The 20,624-nt window shown below is 48.3% G+C and overlaps 12 protein-coding genes across 12 annotated transcripts; 6 read left to right on the plus strand and 6 right to left on the minus strand.

The window, feature by feature from the left end:
• Positions 1–208: 208 nt before the first annotated feature.
• On the plus strand, positions 209–1,510 carry FOXG_04966 (uncharacterized protein). Its single transcript, XM_018383024.1, has one exon. It carries the CDS (start codon positions 560–562, stop codon positions 1,457–1,459), a length of 900 nt encoding a protein of 299 aa, XP_018239878.1. The 5' UTR covers positions 209–559; the 3' UTR covers positions 1,460–1,510.
• Positions 1,511–3,224: 1,714 nt separating this feature from the next.
• Positions 3,225–4,876, plus strand: FOXG_04967 (uncharacterized protein). The gene is made up of 2 exons (XM_018383025.1): positions 3,225–3,698; positions 3,752–4,876. Exons 1-2 carry the CDS (start codon positions 3,361–3,363, stop codon positions 4,794–4,796), a joined length of 1,383 nt encoding a protein of 460 aa, XP_018239879.1. The 5' UTR covers positions 3,225–3,360; the 3' UTR covers positions 4,797–4,876.
• Positions 4,877–4,973: 97 nt separating this feature from the next.
• On the plus strand, positions 4,974–5,694 carry FOXG_18955 (uncharacterized protein). The gene has a single exon (XM_018399105.1). It carries the CDS (start codon positions 5,136–5,138, stop codon positions 5,562–5,564), a length of 429 nt encoding a protein of 142 aa, XP_018239880.1. The 5' UTR covers positions 4,974–5,135; the 3' UTR covers positions 5,565–5,694.
• FOXG_04968 (uncharacterized protein) lies at positions 5,480–6,642 on the minus strand. The gene has a single exon (XM_018383026.1). The coding sequence runs from the start codon at positions 6,634–6,636 to the stop codon at positions 5,677–5,679; it is 960 nt and encodes a 319-aa protein (XP_018239881.1). The 5' UTR covers positions 6,637–6,642; the 3' UTR covers positions 5,480–5,676.
• Positions 6,643–6,899: 257 nt separating this feature from the next.
• On the minus strand, positions 6,900–8,300 carry FOXG_04969 (uncharacterized protein; the record flags this gene model as incomplete). The annotated part of the gene is made up of 1 exon (XM_018383027.1): positions 6,900–8,300. The coding sequence occupies one exon, from the start codon at positions 8,298–8,300 to the stop codon at positions 6,900–6,902; it is 1,401 nt and encodes a 466-aa protein (XP_018239882.1).
• A 556-nt stretch (positions 8,301–8,856) lies between these two features.
• FOXG_18956 (uncharacterized protein) lies at positions 8,857–8,958 on the plus strand (the record flags this gene model as incomplete). The annotated part of the gene is made up of 1 exon (XM_018399106.1): positions 8,857–8,958. One exon carries the CDS (start codon positions 8,857–8,859, stop codon positions 8,956–8,958), a length of 102 nt encoding a protein of 33 aa, XP_018239883.1.
• Positions 8,959–9,499: 541 nt separating this feature from the next.
• FOXG_04970 (uncharacterized protein) lies at positions 9,500–11,143 on the minus strand (the record flags this gene model as incomplete). The annotated part of the gene is made up of 2 exons (XM_018383028.1): positions 9,500–9,617; positions 9,666–11,143. 2 exons carry the CDS (start codon positions 11,141–11,143, stop codon positions 9,500–9,502), a joined length of 1,596 nt encoding a protein of 531 aa, XP_018239884.1.
• A 503-nt stretch (positions 11,144–11,646) lies between these two features.
• FOXG_04971 (uncharacterized protein) lies at positions 11,647–13,568 on the minus strand. Its single transcript, XM_018383029.1, has 2 exons — positions 13,010–13,568; positions 11,647–12,961 (listed from the first exon to the last, which is right to left on the minus strand). Exons 1-2 carry the CDS (start codon positions 13,368–13,370, stop codon positions 11,889–11,891), a joined length of 1,434 nt encoding a protein of 477 aa, XP_018239885.1. The 5' UTR covers positions 13,371–13,568; the 3' UTR covers positions 11,647–11,888.
• Positions 13,569–14,752: 1,184 nt separating this feature from the next.
• FOXG_04972 (diphosphomevalonate decarboxylase) lies at positions 14,753–16,273 on the plus strand. The gene is made up of 2 exons (XM_018383030.1): positions 14,753–15,008; positions 15,056–16,273. The coding sequence occupies exons 1-2, from the start codon at positions 14,947–14,949 to the stop codon at positions 16,167–16,169; spliced, it is 1,176 nt and encodes a 391-aa protein (XP_018239886.1). The 5' UTR covers positions 14,753–14,946; the 3' UTR covers positions 16,170–16,273.
• A 128-nt stretch (positions 16,274–16,401) lies between these two features.
• On the plus strand, positions 16,402–18,224 carry FOXG_04973 (uncharacterized protein). The gene is made up of 2 exons (XM_018383031.1): positions 16,402–16,740; positions 16,792–18,224. The coding sequence occupies exons 1-2, from the start codon at positions 16,552–16,554 to the stop codon at positions 18,028–18,030; spliced, it is 1,428 nt and encodes a 475-aa protein (XP_018239887.1). The 5' UTR covers positions 16,402–16,551; the 3' UTR covers positions 18,031–18,224.
• FOXG_04974 (cytochrome c heme-lyase) lies at positions 16,798–19,209 on the minus strand. The gene is made up of 2 exons (XM_018383032.1): positions 18,536–19,209; positions 16,798–18,488 (listed from the first exon to the last, which is right to left on the minus strand). The coding sequence occupies exons 1-2, from the start codon at positions 19,054–19,056 to the stop codon at positions 18,215–18,217; spliced, it is 795 nt and encodes a 264-aa protein (XP_018239888.1). The 5' UTR covers positions 19,057–19,209; the 3' UTR covers positions 16,798–18,214.
• A 104-nt stretch (positions 19,210–19,313) lies between these two features.
• FOXG_04975 (uncharacterized protein) lies at positions 19,314–20,453 on the minus strand. Its single transcript, XM_018383033.1, has one exon. It carries the CDS (start codon positions 20,171–20,173, stop codon positions 19,565–19,567), a length of 609 nt encoding a protein of 202 aa, XP_018239889.1. The 5' UTR covers positions 20,174–20,453; the 3' UTR covers positions 19,314–19,564.
• Between the last annotated feature and the right edge of the window lie 171 nt (positions 20,454–20,624).

Genomic DNA, 20,624 nt, shown 5'->3' on the forward strand with positions numbered 1-20,624 from the left:
ATAGATTTGACCAGTCAGAGCGTTACATGCACAATTAAGGTTTTAATGGGACCCGCGGATAGATCCATTATCCCACTCGGCTCATCTCATCCCACTTCAGTCTATCCCACCTCCAATTAAATTACCCATCCAGCTGAAAGCCACAAGCACAGCCATCTGTGGCGGTCGAGAATGAAGAAGAAGAGCACTGTAAGTTGGGGGCCAAGTTCAAAATGCCGTAGACATATTCCGGGGGAATCCTTTGCTCATGTAATGGGGTGGGATGCAACCTTTTTGGGTTGACAGCCTTATGATCGCCAATCTTCCGAATCTTCTATGTTAACTAAGCGGAGCTTCGATGGCGTCTATAGTACGACTAATGGTATGATTAAGCGTTGCAACTGTGTCAATGACGCCAAACATGTCGACAATTGTTGATTTCAGGAACATATATAGATAGATCCATTCTCCTTCAATTGCCATCCATTCCATCCATCCATCAATCATCCACTCAAACAATAATCACCTTCACTACTTCAATAACTTCAATCAACCAATTACATATTACACTCACATAACAATGTCTGCCTACAAAAACATCGCTGTCGCTGGTGCCGCCGGTGATCTCGGCTCCGCAGTCTTCAAGGTTCTCATCGACTCCAACAAATTCAACCTCACAGTCCTAACTCGCGCCGGATCAACCTCCAAATTCCCCTCCGGCATCAAAGTAATCCAAGTCGACTACGAGTCCCTCGACTCTCTCACCTCCGCTCTCCAAGGCCAAGATGCCGTCGTCTCAACCCTCGGCAGTCTCGCCATTCCCAGCCAATCACTCCTCATCGACGCCGCAGTAGCCGCTGGTGTCAAGCGCTTCCTCCCTTCTGAGTTTGGCTCAAACCTTGTTATCCCCAGCGTTCGCAAGCTTCCTGTTTTCAAGACAAAGGTTGATATCGAGGATAAGCTTACTGCTCTTGCGAATGAGGGCAAGATTAGCTATACTTTTGTTTATAACTCTGCTTTCCTCGACTGGGGCTTGAACCATGGCTTGTTCCTTGATTTCAAGAAGGCCGAGGCTACACTCTGGGATGGAGGTAACACTGAGTTCAGCACAACTACTCTTGCTAGTGTTGGTCAAGCTGTTGTTGGTGTTCTGACACATCCTGCGGAGACAAAGGATCGCGTTGTTTATATCCAGGATACCGTCATCTCTCAGAAGAAGCTCCTCGACATTGCCAAGGAGCTCAACCCCAACAAGCAGTGGACTGTCAAGGAGGCTAAGATCGACGACGCGACTGCTGCTTCTGATGCCAATATCGCAAAGGGTATCATTGACTGGCCTACTCTCGCTGCCTACCTGTACAGGGCTATCTTTGACCCCTCTAGTGTTCCCAAGTTCCCCAAGCTTGATAATGAGTTGCTTGGAGTCAAGGGTGTTACCGACGAGCAGGTCAAGGAACTTGTCAAGCCTTTTGTTCAGTAGAGATATATAAAATATTGATAGATAGTTACAATACCAATTATTTCATATTCATTTTTTGTTTGACTGAAGCCTCTCTCTTCACTGTCATACTGATTCTTACAAGTTCGATATCAAAATGATTTACATCTACTTCATAGAATTCTGATCTGAATTATTATATCCTCAACTGAATCCACTAATTAATGTTCTTCAAAACTCTGAGGGCTCTCTCTTCGATATTCCGGACATTAGTTTCGGCAGTATAGAATACAATAGTGTGCAAGAAATTATCCCAGGTCGCATTTGGTGGATGAAAAATGCATCACTATCTGAGTACAGAGGGTGTTCTAGCAGGTGGCGTTCTCAGGTAATTGACTGCTCGTATAGTTTAATAAATATTAAATGTTCTGGTAAATAAATATCTTGAAGAATTCTTTGTGTGCTTTTAAATCAGTCCTCTATCACCGTGACAGCACCTTCGAATTAGAGCCGAGGAGTGAGTGTTATTGTTCTTTTAGATTATGTAGGTAGGCATACATAGAGTCAGGAGTTTTCATACTCGTGAAATCTAGCTTGAGTTGCTAAAAATAGTATCGTATCTTCATGTAATGTTCTCTGATTCTTATATCTACTTGGCCATATATATTTCATATCAACTCTGGTCAGCCTTCCTGGCTAGAGTTCCCATGCTGTATCAGTAGTTTGAACTATCTTCATATGTACTCCTATGAAATTGCAACTTGACATTGTTCCTTTCTATAGCGACCATTCCTCTTGGTATTTAATTCATTATAGAGGTCTTGTCTCAAATTATGCCTTCCGTCGTCGCGATAGTGATGTATCTCGACGACTTCTTTGGCCTCTCCAGAAGTCAAAATCCAAACGCCTCGGATTATATAGCCAAAGAATAATTCAAAGAGCAGTTTTATTTATATTAGCACTTTAACATCCATTGCTGTTATCGTCTGCCATCGCGGGGTATCCAAAATCAGAAGTTGCGAGATAGGCGAATCTTGGATTGCGTGATTCTGATAGGGGTTGCACCATCGACAAGCCGGTTACCTGGAACCTTTTTATAACCGAGCGTAACCCACGAGGCGATCTGTATGGAGTATTCCCCGCAGACTTTGAGTGCTAAACACGGATTCTTGCCGGTATCTCGGCAATGTTGAGTTTCGGTCATGGATGCATGGTTTGGTGATCGCTAGAAGACAGTGCCTAAACACGGGAAAGGAAGCAAACGGTTACCACTTTGAGAATTCGGACCGCTAAACTGTGATTGTTTGAAATGGATAATAAGTATTATAACCTTCTGATGAATGTGTCTGGTGCTTGGCCATCTTGCATCGTCTCCCGTCTGTCATACACGGAACCGGGATACACCCGATCACGCCCAGAACAATCCAATCGGTAATCCTTCATTACCTCCAATCACCATCTCAGGTCCTCTTTAATCATCAAATCTCTCATATCATTCACTGTCGTGCTAATTCCGCACGTAACATCCCTGGGGTTGAGTGATTGATAGTCCAAATAACACCATCGCCCCGTGTGGGGATCTCACCCCGACACCGGTCTCTCCCATAATGTTTCTTTGTGAAAAAGCTCGTCACGTCATTGGAAGAATTGCGGGCATGGGATAACATATCAGAGCGTGATTCGACGAAACGTACATGACGCCATGCGCTATGCTCTTCGGGAGCCTGTTAGGTTACTTGCATCCGTTGAAAAGGATCGGATTGCCTTTTTTGTCGAATGGACGGTAGATTATTGAAAAGGTCGTTACCCCTCGTAAACTTTGGATTTATAATTTTCTTTGCGAAGAAGTACTGTTATCTTAATAAAGGCGTGTTGGCTTGTTGGACTTGGGCCGCCTAATCAGTCTGATATTACATTCAGATATACGGATAGATATCAGCACTATGAGCGCATACCTCTCACTTTCGGCCGAACCGGCTTTCGGAGCACGGATACCACTCTCATTTGTCACAGATTCATCGCAAGAACATCCCGTGTCTCAGACACCATCAGACTCTCAGCCTCGATATACACCACCTACCGACTTAACATCACAAGATCAAGCAAGCGACTCTGAGACTCAACACCCTATACCATCTTCTCAGACAGTTCTGTTATTACATGGCTTGCGGCAACCATACCAAATCACCGACGGTCACCCCATCCCCAGCACAAAACACGACCATGAGCTACTAGTTCGCACTGATACTATTGGACTGAATCCCATCGACTGGAAGTCACCGTAAGTTCGATCCGCGTGAATGATATGAGTATAGCTACTGACAGAACCTACAGTGACTACGGTTTCGCCATCCCAGAGTTACCATACATCTCCGGTCGCGAAGCATCAGGCACCGTCGTCCTCGCTCCCCAAACCCCCTCAAGAATCAAATCTGGTGACAAAGTAATCGTCATATCAACCGACTACCGCGATCTCCGGAAAGCAACATACCAACAATACGTAGTCGCCTCAGACTTTAACGTCGTGAGAATTCCAAAGGAAATCACAATCAAGCAAGGCGCTACACTTGGAGTCGCATATGTAGCTGCAGCTCTGTCGCTAGGAATTTGTCTCGGCGTTGATTTTACGTCTGTTCAGGATGGTCCTTCCATTCTTAACCTTGTGAGAGAGGTACCTGAAGAGGCACTTCCGGAAGATATTAGGGGAGAGTGCTTGAATAGCATTTTGCCGAATGAGGGTGCTAAAGCTGGGGATTGGATCGCTATCTGGGGTGGGTCTTCAACCTCAGCTGTTCTCGCCGTTCAACTGGCTCGTCTGGTTGGATTGAAGGTTGCTTTGGTTGTTGATAACGCAAAGCATGGAGTTCGAATTTCCGAGAATCCTGTTCTTCGACCGGATCTGCTGGTTGACAGCCATGATCCCGAGCGAGCGGTTGCTGTTCTTCGCGCCAACACGAAAGGAAAACTTCGCTTTGGTATCGACACAAGAGGTAAAGATACAGCTGGGGTTTTACTCCGCGCTCTTGGCCCTGAAGAACTACATCGAAGCGCGGCGAATGTCACTTCACCACCTAGCACTCCGCCCGCTGAGCCTATAGTCCCCGCTCATCTGGTCGGTATGAGTGGACTTCCCAAAACGGGCCAGTCAGCGGGCGTCATCTTCCATACTATTCCGTTCAAGCTGTATCACGAAGTACCGGAGGTTGGTGAAGTGCTATCGAGATGGTTGGAGAGATTATTGTCAAGCCGTGCGCTTGTGCCACCGAGAATTATCGATGTTGAGGATGGTCTGCATAACGTGAACAGGGGGCTGGATAGAATGAGGAAGGGGGAGATTAGTGGAGGGAAACTGGTGGTTGATTTGAAGACGAGCCAATAGACATATTTCAGCGGTAGACCAAAATTCAAGAAGAGAAGAGTTATCAATATCTACAGCCAAGACTGTCGTTGCTTGCCTAAAACTTGGCGTAATGCTGACTCCGCTATTGGCTGCGTATTCCGTATAAGACTGGACTACTCCACGGCAGGACATGGATTTGGCTCCCAAGCATCAAAGGGTACAGCTAGGTATCCTCTTAAATTATTTGATTGAGCTAGAATATTCTCTTCGACTACATCAAACCTTTTATCCTCCTTCTGCTTTCCATTTTCACAGCTCTCTAACCAGGATCAAGCTAAATCTATATGCTTTTTCATAACCTCTCATATCAGTCTCATAATGTCTTCAAACAAATCATCACAAGCTCTTCGAACAGAAGTTTCCAAACTAGCCAGACTATCCAATATTCAAGGTGGTCTGCCGCCTCTTATGAGAGGCCTACCAGTTCTAGCGATCATGGCTGGAGAGGCTATCGCAAAGACGACCAGCACCACAAACATGATTGAAGAGCGAATGCTTGGAGCGGACGAAGTATTCATACTGCAAAGTCCACAAGAATCAACGAGAAGTACAGCTATGAATGATATTGGTCGGCCAGGCGTAAACTTGATGTGCCAGACATGCGGGCAGAAGACGGGCAAGATCCAGAAGGAAGCAATGTTTGATATTTCAAGGGCCCATAACTCTTTGAAAGCGTATCATCAAATATCTAGGAATGGTGGTTCTGCTCTGATGCCTGAACGAGATATGGAAACCATGCGGAGGTGAAATTTTCAGCTATTCTATTGTACAAAATCTAGTTATTCCACTCTATCACCTCAATCCCAACTCCCAATATTATTTCTTTCTCAACCAACACCTCCGGTCTCTAGGCAGACCCTTATTCGACCAATTTCCGTAACGCTGGTTCAAAGTGCTTATACATAGTATAGTGAGTCTCATCCTCAAACTCATGCAATTCACATCCTCGTATCCGCTCCGCCATATACCGAACCATCTGGATAGGTGCATTCGCGTCCTTCTTCCCATGCCATATTTGAATATTGTCATACTGGACCTTCTCAAGATCAAACCCCCAGTTCTTAGACGTCAGGAGGTTCATCTCGTGTACGGCACCGTCGGCTCCTTGGCGGAACGGCTCGTCGAGAACCATTTCTACCAACTCTTCTAAGCTCAGAGACTTTGGTTTTGGAGCCTCACTCTCTGCTTCTTCCTTTTTGTGTTGAGCTTCGAGCCATTTGCTGAGTCTTCTGGAAACAGGACCGGATAGAACAATCCATCTCAGTGATAGGTACAGCATGTATAGTGCTGCACGGAGAGTCGATGGAGAATATTCCGCCCAGACTTTGAAGACTCGACGGTAATATTCAACGTGCTTTGTACCAGCCGCCCAATGCGGTGCAGTGGCAAAGAGTCCAACACTTGTAATTGCACGCTTTGGCAAGGCATAAGCGCAAGCCAGAGCAAAAGGACCGCCACCGGAGAGACCCAAGACAGAGAACTTGGGGATTTGATGTGCTTGAGCAAACTGCATCACATCAGTTGGCCAATCCAAGATTTGATAGCCAGGTTTAAATGTCGACAGTCCAAAGCCGGGTCTGTCTATAGCTATGAGACGAACACCACAGCGTTGAGCAATTTCATGAATCGGCTGAGCTTCGAGTCTCGAAGAAGGATATCCATGGAAGTAAAAAACGGGCTTTCCATCTTGTTTTCCGAATTCGGCGAAGCCTAGTGTTCGACCATCTGATAGGTGAAAGGTCTGGTGGATTTGGGAGGATGTAGTGAGTAGGCGCCGGGTTGACGACGTTGAACGGTTTCGAACCGCTTGAATTGACATTTTAAGCTTTGGATCAATAAAATAATGAGGGATTGAGTCGGGAAGTCTTGTGGTTATGAGATCTCAGGTTCATGTTATATAGCGGGTCAAGGCTTACACGCGGGATACGCGATACGAGAATACGGAATACGAGGCCAATCAGAAGTCACAATCATTCGACTGGGCCAGCACCAAGAACTCATCAGACTTCAGCATTACAAGCATGAATAGCCTCTAATTACGAAGAGCCATTAAACTACAAGACTAAACTCGATATGTGCCAATTAAACAGCCTTAAAGTAAGGCGACCAAAACACGCCATCGGCATCCCAAGTCTTCTTCACATCCCTCAAAACCTCCAACCTCTCCGTATCATACATTTCACTCAAGTCCTTCCCAGGCCTCAAATTATTCGGAAAACTTCTCGGCACCATCCCCTCATCACTCTTTCTAAAACCTGCAACTACATCATCCAGAATTGGCCCAAACGCCTCTCTTGTCTTGTCCTCTTTGGCCACCATCACCATAAACGCATTGATGTTTCTATCCCTGCCCTCCACGAACTTCTCATTCTTGATCGCTGAAGTCTTGTCGATGTTGTATGCTGAGATTATGAGACTTGATTGTTGAGCATCAGGATAGTCCTCCGTTGCGATGCGCCATTTCTCGAAGCCAGCTTTTATGGCTTCAGCTGTGGTTTTGTGAAGACGACAGGATGCTATGGTTTTGTGGCCGTGGTGAGAGTTGTAGATGTTCATCTTGGCATTGACATTCTCAAATGGCAATAGCTCTGTGTTTGCCACGACGGTCTTGCTGACGACTTCGTCCTGGAAAAGCAAGGTCGTTGCTTTCTCAGCCTGCTCAGCAGGACCAAAATACTGGTACCCCAGAATGATGATTGGAGATCCAGCTGCTGGAGTACCAGGAGGACTTCGTGCAAACGCCAAGCTCATGTATCCTTCGGCTGGAGGGTGGCTCAGATCCAGAAAGGCATTGATAGCAATATCTAGTGCTGGAGCAGGAAAGATGAGCGACCTTGTCCATATTTTGTTGTCCTCCATGTTGAGACTCGAAAGTGGGAATGCGGAAACAGTTAGCTCCGTGACGACACCGAGTCCATGACCCGCGCCGCAGAGAACGTTGAAGAGAGATTGTTCCTTGTCCTTTGACGAATAATCGACTTCGGCAATGTCGCCTGAAGCAGTGATAAGTCGGAACGAAACCATGTTGTCGACCATCCATCCATGAAGGCCAATCTGAGCACTGTTTCCACCTCCAAGCATACTTCCCACAAAGCCAACGGCATCAGAGTTGGGAATGGGAGTGTAGTAGCCCTCGTCTGCCAAGATCTTCAGTACCTCTCCGACGATGACGCCACCACCAACCTTCACAGTTCCTTCATCCTTGTTCAGTGCAATCTTCTTGAAGAGCTTCATGTCGAGGTACAGGGATGCTGGGTCCACGCTGACAAACGTTCCATGGCCTCCGCCAGCAGCAACGATTATAAGCTTGTTCTCTTTCGCGACACGAATGGCATCTTTCACATCTTGCTCGGTCTTTGGGGTAACTATAAGAGCAGGGCGTTGAATGTGTGTGTCGGACCAACGAGGAAGTTGTGGTGTATCGTTGTCAGGGACGACATATTCGCATTGAAGCGATTCAATGCCCTTGATTTGAGCAGACATATTCACAAAGACAATTGGAAACAAAAAGATGGATTATTGCTTACTGAGTTATTGGACGGAGTCCCGTTTTTATAGTCTGTCCTTCAAATTGACGGATCTAGTGCTTACCGTTCCATAGATATCTGACATGGCTCACTTCCGAGATACCCGACTTCTAAGCCGTAGTAATATCACGATATCACATCAGCGGTGCTATCCCAAGCGCTAAGTAACTCCCATCTCCATTCCTCCAGGTCAGATCAAGTCGCGCCAGCACGACTAAACATCCATCCTAACCCACGAATCCGCCAGACCCCTACACTTAACACACCACAAATTCCTCACCTTGAGCATATCCACAAATCCCCCCTGATCATCCTTAACAGTATATGGCACATCCATCACAAGCTCACAGTCCACACAAATAACCTGATACACGTTCTTCCCATGTGCATTACAGGGAACACACCACCCCGGGCCGAGGTGATGAGTAGTTTCGTTGCATTTTTCGTTTTCGCAGTAGGAGAGAAAAGTATCTCTTTCCCTTTCGCGCTTTTCGGCGGCTTGTTCTATGTATATGTCTTTGAGGCAGCGGAGACACATCGTCTTCGAGCCGGTGAATGGGGCGTGGCAGCGGGGACAGGTGCGCGATGGGGGGTTGAAGGCTGGTGCGAGATAGCCACGGAGGAAGGATTGGCGGATGAAGGATGCATTCTCGTCAGTCATTGTTATGGCCGTGGGTGATTGGGGAGTGTTACCTTGTTGACACATTTTGAATTGATTGAGTGGTGATTTTAGCTTGAGACTGTTATGTTGAAGCGTCGATGTTCCAACTGTTGTTAGATGTTGAGATCTTTAGACATGAAGGACCACTTGATCTTATAGAAAAGATGGTACTGATCGTCGATTTAGCTGTTCTTGGGTGTGTAAGTGAACCAAGGCCTTGTTCAGTTGAGACGCGACATGCTTTGTTCCTCAAGCGTACTCTGTTCCCTCAACACAAAGCATTTGCGTTCCGTGCCGGCGAGTAACAACAGACCACAGAAATCACATGTTCACCGCTGGAGCAAGTGTTCACAGAGACTAGTCGTAACCATCATGTTCAATTTCGAAAGGCATCCCATGTATTCGTCATAGTACCCAGTATCTCCGTCGTAAATCATCTCTCGTATTCTCGTCACCACATTACCCTACCCTCCCCAATCATCGCATCCATATGTTCAAAGCGCCGGTCCTTCCCACTGCTCACGACGCAGTCTAACAAGCCAAGATTGTTTATGCGGGAACGAAATCTGCTTCTCACGCGAAAACCCAGTAAACTCTAGGCCCTGCAGAAACCTACTTATTGTCAGCGCTGAACAGCCATGTTCGAAGCAACAAACTCACCTCGCATTGTCCACTCTCGGCTCAAGGCATATACTCATTGTTCGGTAGTCCGATGTCAAGCACCAATGCACCAATCCCGTCAACCAGATTGGAACCCGACCTCTTGCCCACTCTTCTCCGATGAACACGTGAAGACCTCTATCCCAATCCGCCGCATCGCTACCGAGATGCTGACCGAGAATATCTTCTTTAACCCAGTAGATCTCAAAGTATCCAAATGGTACGCCGTCCCATTGTCCAATCACAGGGAAAGAGTTGGCTTGGTTCAATGATTTGGTGAGGAATTGTTCATCATACTCCCCCCAGAAGGCGCTCACTCGAGGCTTCTTCATCCACATCTCCAACAAAGCTGTGTCATTCATCGTACTAAGATGAGATTGCTCAGGAGGCTTGGGTCCAACAGGTCCAAGGTAAGGTACAGGATTGGGTGAAATGGAAGCAACTCGGAACGAAAGGTACTGATTAACGCTCGGGACAAATCTTGTGTAAAAGACTTCGCCCATCCTAGGTGGCTTTGGTCTCATCGGGTGACGGATATTATTCGTAAAGATATATTGAAGAGGAGCAGGCGGATAGTAAGTCGGAAGATGAGAGCTCGAAAAGAAAGGTCCAATAGGGAAGCTCGGCGGGTTTGCCATCGATGTGGGAGTTGGTCCACCGGGGAGATCATGATCTATTCGATTCAGAGACGAATGCGGTGAATGGCGCTGGAAGGTCTTGTGGAATGGCGATGGTGGTTCCATAGGTAAAGGTGAGTTCGGGCGACTGCCAATAGGCGATCCAGGAACAGAATCGTAATTCGCACCAGCTTTGTTAGGCTGTAAAGAGAAGAGAAAAAGCCGACCGGGGAGTTGCCAAAACATCCGTCTCGAGACAAACATATTAGACCAATCGTCCCCATTATCATCCAAACTCGTTCCAACAGCACTGCTCTCCGACGTTATAAGTCCCATGCGCTCAAGCTTAGGGATCAAATTCCGACCTCGGAGCACTCCATCGCGCTTGATGTTGATCCTCCATTCACCACGAGGTTTAGCAGCTTGAGGCGTCTTCTCCGCTGCCTGAGCAGGAACTTGCGGCGCAGGTTCGGGCTGGTGGAAGTACCAGTATAGTGTAATCCACAGCATCATGGCAATCTGCCGTGTGGGACTCGCAGCGGGTTTGAACTCGGAGCTCGAAGGGTTCGCGATGGACGAGATGAAGAGGTTATCGCCCTGCAGCGTCGGTTTAGCGAAAGAGTGAATTTGCCTCTTCGCCTTCCCATCCAGCGCAACACCATTCTCTCCATTTTCAACATCCTGCTTCTCAGTATCATCATCAGATCCATCATCGCTCTCCGTGTTCAGCACAACGGTCCACCCCACAGGAAACGCATTATGATGCGTATTCAACTCATGGCTCTTGAAGCCGAGACCTGCAAAGACGGGTGTGACAGTGAAGGTCTGCCCATCGGGCAAGCGAATGACCTGGGGAGCCATAATCGCGCGCTTCTTCCTTTTTCGGGGCTTATCCGTAATCGGGGGGGGGGGGCTGTAGGTTGCGCTTGCGGGGGATCGGCTGGAGAGGGGAAGTTGACTTATGTTTAACTTGTTTTTAGGTCGGTGCTAAAGCTCCTGGAGAAGAGTTCCAGAAGACTGCCTCTTTCGGATCACATGCTGACCTTTGAAGAGGCGATCGTGACAAACGCCGAGGCGATGGTTGGATGCTTTGATGGAGGTGGTGGAGAGATGTTATATAGGCGTGGTTGGAGGTGAGGGACAGTAGATATGGGCACTGTACAGCACCTATATGCTACGTCAAACACAGTATCAATACGGAAATGCACTATTTGTTGTACGTCATGATAAGTCCATCTATCATATCATACCCCGCCATGAACTGGAATGCTTGACTCTATCTCGGCGACTTTAACCCCAGTACGAAATTGTTATCTCGAGGTTTTCGTTTATCAGGCTATCAGAATTTCCATGTTACAGATCATTTATGCAAGTCACAAATCTAACATTAAATCAATTGTTTGTTGCCTATCGCTATGCGTGCTCCATAAGCCGTCCGAAATCGCGGCAAGTTCAATTTACAGCAGTCTCAATCTCCCTCTGAAGGTGTCACCACACCCACCATCAATAATTGTCGCATGTTCTAAGCCCCCAATGCTAAGCCATTCGCCATGATCTGATGTTTAATGTACAAACTTTGCATCTACTCACTTCTAGATCTCGCCGTTCACTGCTTCTTCTTCTTGACCTCTTCGGCAGATCCGGGACCCTCTTCGTCATCTTTGCCCTCAGTCATCTTGGTACCATCTCGGCCCTTCTTCTCCTCTTCGAGAACCTTTTGCACTTGCTCACCTCCCAAGTCCTTCTTCTCATCCCAGTCAACATCGTACTCACTAGCCACGACCTTGATGTCTTTTCGAAGTTGATTGGCTTCGTGAACCAACTGCTCCCATCTGTTCTGATCAAATCCTCGCTCTTGGTAAAGTGCAGCTTGTCGCTTTGACACTGTCACCTTCATGGCGGCTTTGTAGCTTAGATCCCGGCTGATGTAGAGGAACCAGAGGTAAGCGCCCATGACAGTTGTCAGACCGGCGAGATACGTAACGGGCTCGACCAGATCCCAGCCCCATTGAGTGTGGAAAGTGACATAGTAGACAACTCCCCACCATCCAGCCAATGCCGCAAAGCCGCCTTGTGCCAATCGATGCGCTCCTTTGTGCGCGAGTGCGTCGCATTCGTTCTTGACCTTTGACATTGCTTCAATGTCGCGTGACATGCGTCTTAAGTTCATGCGCATGTAATAAGTTCGGTCTCTGAAACTAGGCACTGCGACCCTAAGTTCCTTGTCGAAGCCCTCAACGTCAATCGCAAACTCCCGACCGCGAGCAGCATCTCGAATAAAGTCTCCGATCTCGGTGCTGCCACTCCATCGCACCCAGTTCGCCTCTTTACGGGAGGGACCTTCATGGCCAAGACCAGAGTATGACGCAACATTGACGCTGCTGTTCTTTTTGTCGTCCTTCTTCCCATGCTGTTCTTCCTGATCTGCTTCGGCTCGGAAAACGATGTCGGGTAGCTTCTCGCGGCCCTTGTACTGGACTGGGGGGATTTCAGCTTGGATCAATCGCTCGAGGTAAGAAAGAGGTTGATGCGGGTGCACGAGGAGAGCTAATGGCTCAACTGTTTCGCCTTTGTCTTCGACATCTTGTTGTACTGGTCTATTGACGTGTTCTTGTTCAGGGTGAAAGGGCATTGGAAGGATAAGCTTCAATAGGCGTGTGGGGGTTGTCAATAGACGCCCTGCGCGTGTCAGTATAGATCTTGTGAATTGATTGTATGCGAGCTTACCCTTCTTCATTTCCGTCTTGTCAGGTATGTCAGAATCCTTCTCAGCTTGCGAGTCCACTCTATGCCATGGTCGGTCATTCTCCAATGTCTGAGCGCTGGCACCAGATGTGACCTTCGTCATATCCCTCTTGCGCGCCTTTTCACTCAACTCTTCTTTTCGTGCAATTTCCTCCTGCGACTCAGCTGCTGCAGCCTCTTGGTTGAAACATCTTGTCGTTGTGAAAGCGCGTCTAAAGGGTGTTTGATTCGTTTCGCATCTGTACAACGCTGGTAATTGATGAGAAGCAAATTGTGTATGCAATCGTGATGCTCGTAAAGCAGGAGACACTCCAAGCGCAGCGCGCCTCAAAGCGTGATTCATGACTGCACCTTTACAGAGTCGGAGATTGTGTGTAAGCTTTCTGGCCAAGACGGGAGGCACATGCACAGGGGACACAGAAGATGAGACGAGATACGACGTGGAAATAAGGTCGTGTCATTCATTTACAGCCAAGATTTGCCTTGCTTGTTTTGGAATTCTTTGCCCGGTGCGGTCACCACTATCTCATCGATCAGCTCGGGTTGTGACGTCAGGACCTAAGCCAAGCTTTGTCTGTCCCTGGAAGCTTCATACACTCGGCTTCTGATTGGTTGAGAACCCACTGCTCACCGTTAATGCAGTATCACTGCCACAATTCTCAGCTCAGCCAAGAACAGAAATGTTAGAGACATGGCGCTTTATGAGTCTTGTGATGGTTCGTTCCGGAGGTTAACTTCCTGGTTTGAAGCCTCTTATGTACCGCCACGTGCCTCTTCAAGGTACACAGAGCTTGATTGTTAAGGAGAACGTAAGAGGCTATGCAATGTTGGAAAGGTGAAGAGAAGAAATACCGACGAAAATTGTATCATTGGGCAAGCTTATATTAGCAGGTTTTGGTAACATCCCCTGCTTTACTTATTACATCTTGGTGCACTGAAGTGAATGGGCTGTTAAGAAGTTAAGTGCATTTAGTTGCTTTAACATGCGCCATACTTGCGGTTACAGTGCTGAGTTACGCCAAACGGCTTTTTGAAATCAAGAATAAGAGATAAAGGGGATACTTTCTTACCCTCGAACTTCAATTCTTGTGGTATATCATACCCGATATATCATTGTTGCATCGTGGTTGTGTTATTCTGCGAGTTCGAGATTGAGTCGCCTACCCTGTAGCCTCGAACTAATCCCAGTTTCTCGTGGTCGAGCGGAACAGCAACATGGGCTTGTTGAATCAGTATACCCTTTTTCATGACAAAAGAGACCAGAGACTCTTTCAACCAATCCTAAGCACCTATGCTATCACAGCTCAGTCTAGTAGGCACGATGCGAAGCTTCATAAAGCTTTCCTCTTATACGTTCAGCCAACTATTTTGTCATCACTCATGATCAGGTTCAAATGCAATCGCCAAGGCTCTTACCTCATGTTGAGCCGCTACTCATCTGCAATCTCGCCTAACAAATTACCTTGCTCTATTGCATCCAGACAACGTAACAAAGTCAATTGATGTCTTAATGAATTGTTCCTGTGATAATCGTTCCAAAGGCCCATCATGAATAGAGATATCCACCTCCACTGCAAAACGAACCCTTTACTGGCGACTGGCCCAGTTCCCGAACCCAACCTCAAAGCACATTGGCTGATCCCCAAGAGCTCCCCTTGGTGTTGAGGGGCTTCAGGGGTCCAGAGGGGTTGGACCCCGCACTAACTAGACTTCTTGAGGTTACAATCCGACCAATTCTCTGGGCAACCCGTCCACGGCTCATTTCCCCATAGGTACAACAAGTCGGTGAAGTCAATTTTCCTTTTCGTCAAGCCCGAATCTTGCGTCTCTCGTATCAATTGAGCGTCTGATTTGTTTCACTCCAATCTTTGTTTCAACATCTCCAAACCTTCCTCCACACCAGTATACCCCGCTTCATAATGTCCGATACCAAGGTCTACCGCGCCAGCACCACTGCGCCAGTCAACATCGCCGTTGTCAAGTAAACACTCCCATCGCATCTTGAAGACCTTGACTAACATGGTGCAGATACTGGGGAAAGCGCGATGCTAAGCTCAACCTCCCTACCAACAGCTCCCTCTCCGTAACCCTCTCGCAAGCCGATCTCCGAACCCTCACAACAGCCTCGTGCTCGAGCACCTTCACCGATGGCGACAGCCTCACTCTCAACGGAGAGTCCTCCGACATCTCTGGCGCCCGTACACAGGCTTGCTTCCGCGAGCTTCGATCCCGCCGCGCCGCTCTCGAGGCCGCCGACTCCTCGCTCCCCAAGCTGTCTACATACCCCCTGAAGCTCGTCTCCGAGAATAACTTCCCCACTGCTGCTGGCCTTGCTTCTTCAGCTGCTGGTTTCGCTGCGCTTGTCCAGGCTATCGCTCTTCTGTACGAGCTTCCCGACTCGCCTTCTGATCTTTCGCTCGTCGCTAGACAAGGTTCTGGATCTGCTTGCCGCAGTCTCTTCGGTGGATATGTTGCGTGGAGAATGGGCGAGAAGGAGGATGGAAGCGACTCCAAGGCCGACCTTGTCGCTCCCGCTTCACACTGGCCTGACATGCGAGCTCTGATCCTCGTTGTCAGCGCCGCCAAGAAGGGTGTTTCTTCTACCTCCGGCATGCAGCAGACCGTTGCTACCTCTGGTCTCTTCAAGGAGAGAATAGCAAACGTTGTCCCCGCCAACATGACCGCCATGGAGGAGGCCATCAAGAACAAGGACTTCCCTAAGTTCGCCGAGGTCACCATGCGCGACTCCAACTCTTTCCACGCTACTTGCGCCGATACCTATCCTCCCATCTTCTACATGAACGACGTTTCCCGCGCTGCTATTCGTGCTGTTGAGTACATCAACGAGAAGGCTGGCAGGACCATTGCCGCCTACACTTTCGACGCTGGTCCCAACTGTGTTGTCTACTACGAGGAGAAGGATGCTGATACTGTTGTCGGTACTTTCTACCAAGCGCTCCAGGGTGTTGGCGGTTTCAAGGAGGGTGCTGCTAGCGCCAAGTCCAGCGTTGAGCTTGAGAGTGCTCTTGCTTCTACTTTGAAGGAGGGTGTGAGCAGAGTTATTTCCACTGGTGTTGGTGAGGGTCCTATCAAGACTGATGAATACCTCGTTGGAGAGGACGGTCAGGCTGTTCGACGATAGACGGGGATATAAAAGATCTAGTGAAGTAAATAGCATGTTGGAATGATATACAGAGAATTTTGAAGCTGAAACAAAATGCATTGTTACTTGTTTACGTTCTGGAAGTGATCCCGTCCATCATTATTCCAATGCTGCCGGTCATGACCATGACTTGAACCGTCGTTGATCCTCCACATCGCCGTGTGGGGCCGTTTAAACTCACCTCCACGCCTTCAATCGGCTCCGGGGAACATGATAAATCTCCACCAAGATAGATCAATACAAAAGAGACATCTTTGGGTTTTCTAAATCCTAGTCACGTCGCAGTTCTAAGAGCACATTGTACCTGCCGGTCACACTGACACGTCTTCGCCCTGCGGGGCACTGCCCGTGTCACTGCAACATGTGCCGTAACACCACTGAGCAGCCTATAGCTCACAGCCTTCCAACTCTCATCCTTACAAACCTCATCAACGCCATCGCGATGGATGGTCTAACGCAACTCCTAGGTCGCGGCGAACCTGTTGAGATCGTGGAGCTGGATAAATCGGGAAATGTTTCGCGAACCTGGAATCATACCGTCGACAACCATGTCCGTTACTTTATCTTCGCTTGTGAAGTATCATGGCTAACATAGGTGCAGGTCGTTGCCAAGTCGAAGCCTAGTATCCCACTCATTCCCTCTCTTCGCGAGGCCTTCATGCCAGTCGGATACCCTCACTCTGTGTCATCCGACTACCTGAACTACCAATTCTTCGACTCCCTTCAAGCTTTCTTCTCAACCATCACTTCCCTCCTTGCAAACCGAGCTCTCCTCCAAGGTCTCGGCGTCGGAGATGCCAACTCGTCCGCCACCTTCGCGATGCTGCTCACAGTCCTCAAGGACGCCATGTCTCGCATCGCCACTATTGTGTTTGCCCACCAATTCGGTCTTCGTATTGAACCCGACGCCAAGCGCTTCCGCTTCCTGGCCGATCTTTTCAACGACACTGCCTTCTTTCTGGAGCTGTACAGCCCGTACTTTGGTCCTTATGGAAAGATCCTCGCACTGACTTCTGGAGAGACGTTGAGGGCGTTGTGTGGCGTGGCTGCTGGCGCGAGCAAAGCTGCTCTTAGTGTACACTTTGCAAAGCACGACAACCTCTCTGAACTCAATGCCAAAGAGGCCAGCCAGGAGACTGCTGTAGGTCTTATCGGTCTTGTTGTTGGAACTATCGTGGTCAAATATGTCGAAGACCACCATAGCGTTCTATTCTTGATGACCGTTCTCGTCTTTGCCCATCTGTGGATGAATTACCTTGGAGTTCGGGCTGTGTGCATGGACAACCTGAACCAACAGCGTGCAACCATCCTGTTCGAAGAGTATCTCAAGACCGGAAACGTGCTCTCTCCCGAAGAAGTTGCCCATCGTGAGAATATTCTCCTCTGGCGACCCGTCGTCCGAAACCAGCATGGCCAGAAAATCGCACGCATCGAAATGGCCAAAAGCTACTGGGACGCCATAGGCGCCAAAGCCCCCAATAGCAACGTCGTCATTATCGACGGTGCCCGGAACTCACTCTTTGTCTGGTATCACTCGAAGCGCAGCTACACACCCATCAAGATCATGCTCTGGCAGGACGCCAGTGCCATCCACGCCATCAGTGCCTGGTTCATGGCCATGGAGATGGCCTGGCTTCTGGAGAAGAGCCAGGGCTACACCGACAAGCTGGATAAGATCTTCCGCGTAAAGGAAACCGTTGATGGCTACGAACAGAAGTACGACAAGCGCGAGCTCTGGGATGAGATGCTCGCCAAGGGATGGAATATTGAGTCGCAGGCTTTTGAGACAGGTGCGCCTGTTCGTCTGCTCGCTCAGCTGGAGGGGAAGAAGGATCAGTAGTTAGATTGGAGGTTATTGGCGTCGAGGCGAAAGGGAATAATACCCTGGAACATGAAAATTGATTCAATGGAGATTTATGCTAGTCATTCAACCCTCTATGCTTTTACCCATATTGTACATTTTCCAGAACGCCTTCTAGTGAATAGCTCATACATCATACAGATATCGTACAGCGGTTTCATCGCTATGCTAGGAATGCCCATCTCTTGGCTCGCATCTTAACGCCCTCCCATGTATTCAGCTTCGGCCGCACATCAAGATAGAAACTCGGTCCGCCCTTTCCATCTGGTCGTCCGGCGTAAAAGTCAATAACGTAGTCAACCCTCGTACCGCATCGGTCGATAACCCAATCGTGTCGATCGAACGGCGCCGTGTAGCCGAGAATAGTATTAAAGCGAGCGGTGGGAGTCATGCGATCCATCTTGTTGGCGAAAGATTCGAGCTTAGGTCCATCACATCTAACACAATTAGTTCTCGCTCGTAAATGCAGACGACGTAGTCTTACTTGGTGCCCTTGAGATACGGCGTTTCCCACTCCTTGATCTCCTTCCAAGCTCTTTCATTAACAGCATTGTGAATCGGCACAACAGTCTTCATGTCCGCTACCCTCGCATCGTAACCCTTTCGCTTCATCGCATCGAAAAACATCTTCTCCGAAGGATAGACCCAGTTGCCGGAGGGATCTACACCAGTCTCCATTTCGTGATTCGCAGGCTTTGCAGGCTCTTTTCCATGATCTACCGGACACGCCGCAGGTCCGCCAGATGTTCGTGGAATCGTGGATACAACGCGATCAGTATCAAGACCGTCGTTCGAAGGTATTTGCGTAGGCGGCGGGGCAGGTTTGCTCGAGGACCATGGGAGATATGACGAGAATGTTTGAGACCATGATTTCGACTGCGCTTGCGCTGTGTGGTCGACTGGACATCCAGCTGCTTTTGCTTTTGCGGCTTCGGCTTCACGGGCCTGAGCGAGCCATGCTTCGCGGGATTTGTGATCGACGGGACAAGCGTCTTTGTCTGCCATTGTGAGGATCGTACTCGGGGTTATTGTCGAGTAAGTCGAGTTTATGGTCGGGGAGATTCAACTGCAAGGATTCAGAAAATGGCGTAATTGATCATGGATGGATCGTAAATGCGCCGGAACGGATTGGCTTGGAGGTTTGCGAAGAAAAATAATATGGGTCAGGTCCGGGTTTTTCCCGCAGGGTCCGGGCCGGAGGTTAACCTACATCGCCGACTTCGCTCCATCATCAATGATTGTATTAAATTACCCAAGTTTAGGAGAAATTTCTTGAAGTTATGATGAGTTTACGAAGTTTAGGCCTCACTTATTAAATCTTTCAAAGCAGCCCCAAGATCTATGGTTATTTTTATAAACCTCACCTAAACTTTGGCAATTGTAAACATGAATACTTTATTGTTCCAATACCTTCTTGCTGGGAAGACTTTCAGCCGAGATCGAAGCGCCCTCGAACTCCTCGAGCATCTTTCCACGTCATGACTCGGATAACAAGCGGGGGCAATTCTGTGTCCTATCGCATCTGAATAGAAGCCTCCCTCACCTCGTGGATCGCCCGTTCCAAGCCCCTACACATTGTTTTGGTGATTGCTTTGGGCAGTTCGTAGTAAATCCTCTGGCGAGCATGGAACTTCTTGGGAGGGACCTTATCCACGGTCTGTGTGTAAGCCCAATGGTAATCCGTCATGCACTCGGTGAATTGTGGCGGGCCGACCATCCGCTCATTGGTGTCTTGGGGATTGACGAGCATGTACAGGACGCGAAGTCGGGGGAATCGGTGTAGAAGTGAGGTCGGACCTCCAAGGGTGGTGGAGGCAATGTAAGGCCACTGCAAAGTGTGGTTTGGAGGGTCGTATTCATAAAGAGCGCCGATAGACTCGACTCTGGGGAATGTTGTCCACGCCGCGGAAGCGGAAGGTCTACAGACGATGATAAGGTCATTAGAGGCATCAATTGACTCGCTAGCTGCTCCTGCCCATGTTCTGGGAGGTACCTGGAAGTGCATATGAGTATAGTGATGGATCGTATTACTCTGCATATAATGAAGAGACAGGGAGTTGCGGGGCCTCCACATATGTGCAATTCTCCTCATGATTGCCTGTGAGATCCTACAGGTCCCCATCAATGCTGCATATATTCCCGGCGACTTTAGGGGCTCACTGAGGCCTTCGTTCGAAGTGACTTTAAGCCGCAAATGCGCAACTCCGATGGTGCCCCAGAACTCAGTGAAGTGGGCGGTTGGTTCTTCCAAGTGACTGTACGCGGCGACTTCCTAAATCTCCCACTGTAGTTCTACAGGAAGCCTGTTGAATTTCGTGAAAGACATGATGAATGCTGGCAGATATTTTGTATGATGGTGATGGTGTTGCTGTTGTGTACATACTTGACAAGGCAAGGTTACTTGAAAAGATGAAAACAGTGACAGTTAAAATGCTGATGTGGAAAGTGGTTATCAATGGCAAGTGCCACGTACTGTTACTAGGTACCGCACCTTACCTAAATTACATATATACATTTATATAAGAAGATACAAAATTTAGCATTATATTATTTGCATTTAGTATAACATTTTA

Source organism: Fusarium oxysporum, chromosome 7, assembly GCF_000149955.1.
Source record: "Fusarium oxysporum f. sp. lycopersici 4287 chromosome 7, whole genome shotgun sequence".
NCBI lineage: Eukaryota > Fungi > Ascomycota > Sordariomycetes > Hypocreales > Nectriaceae > Fusarium > Fusarium oxysporum.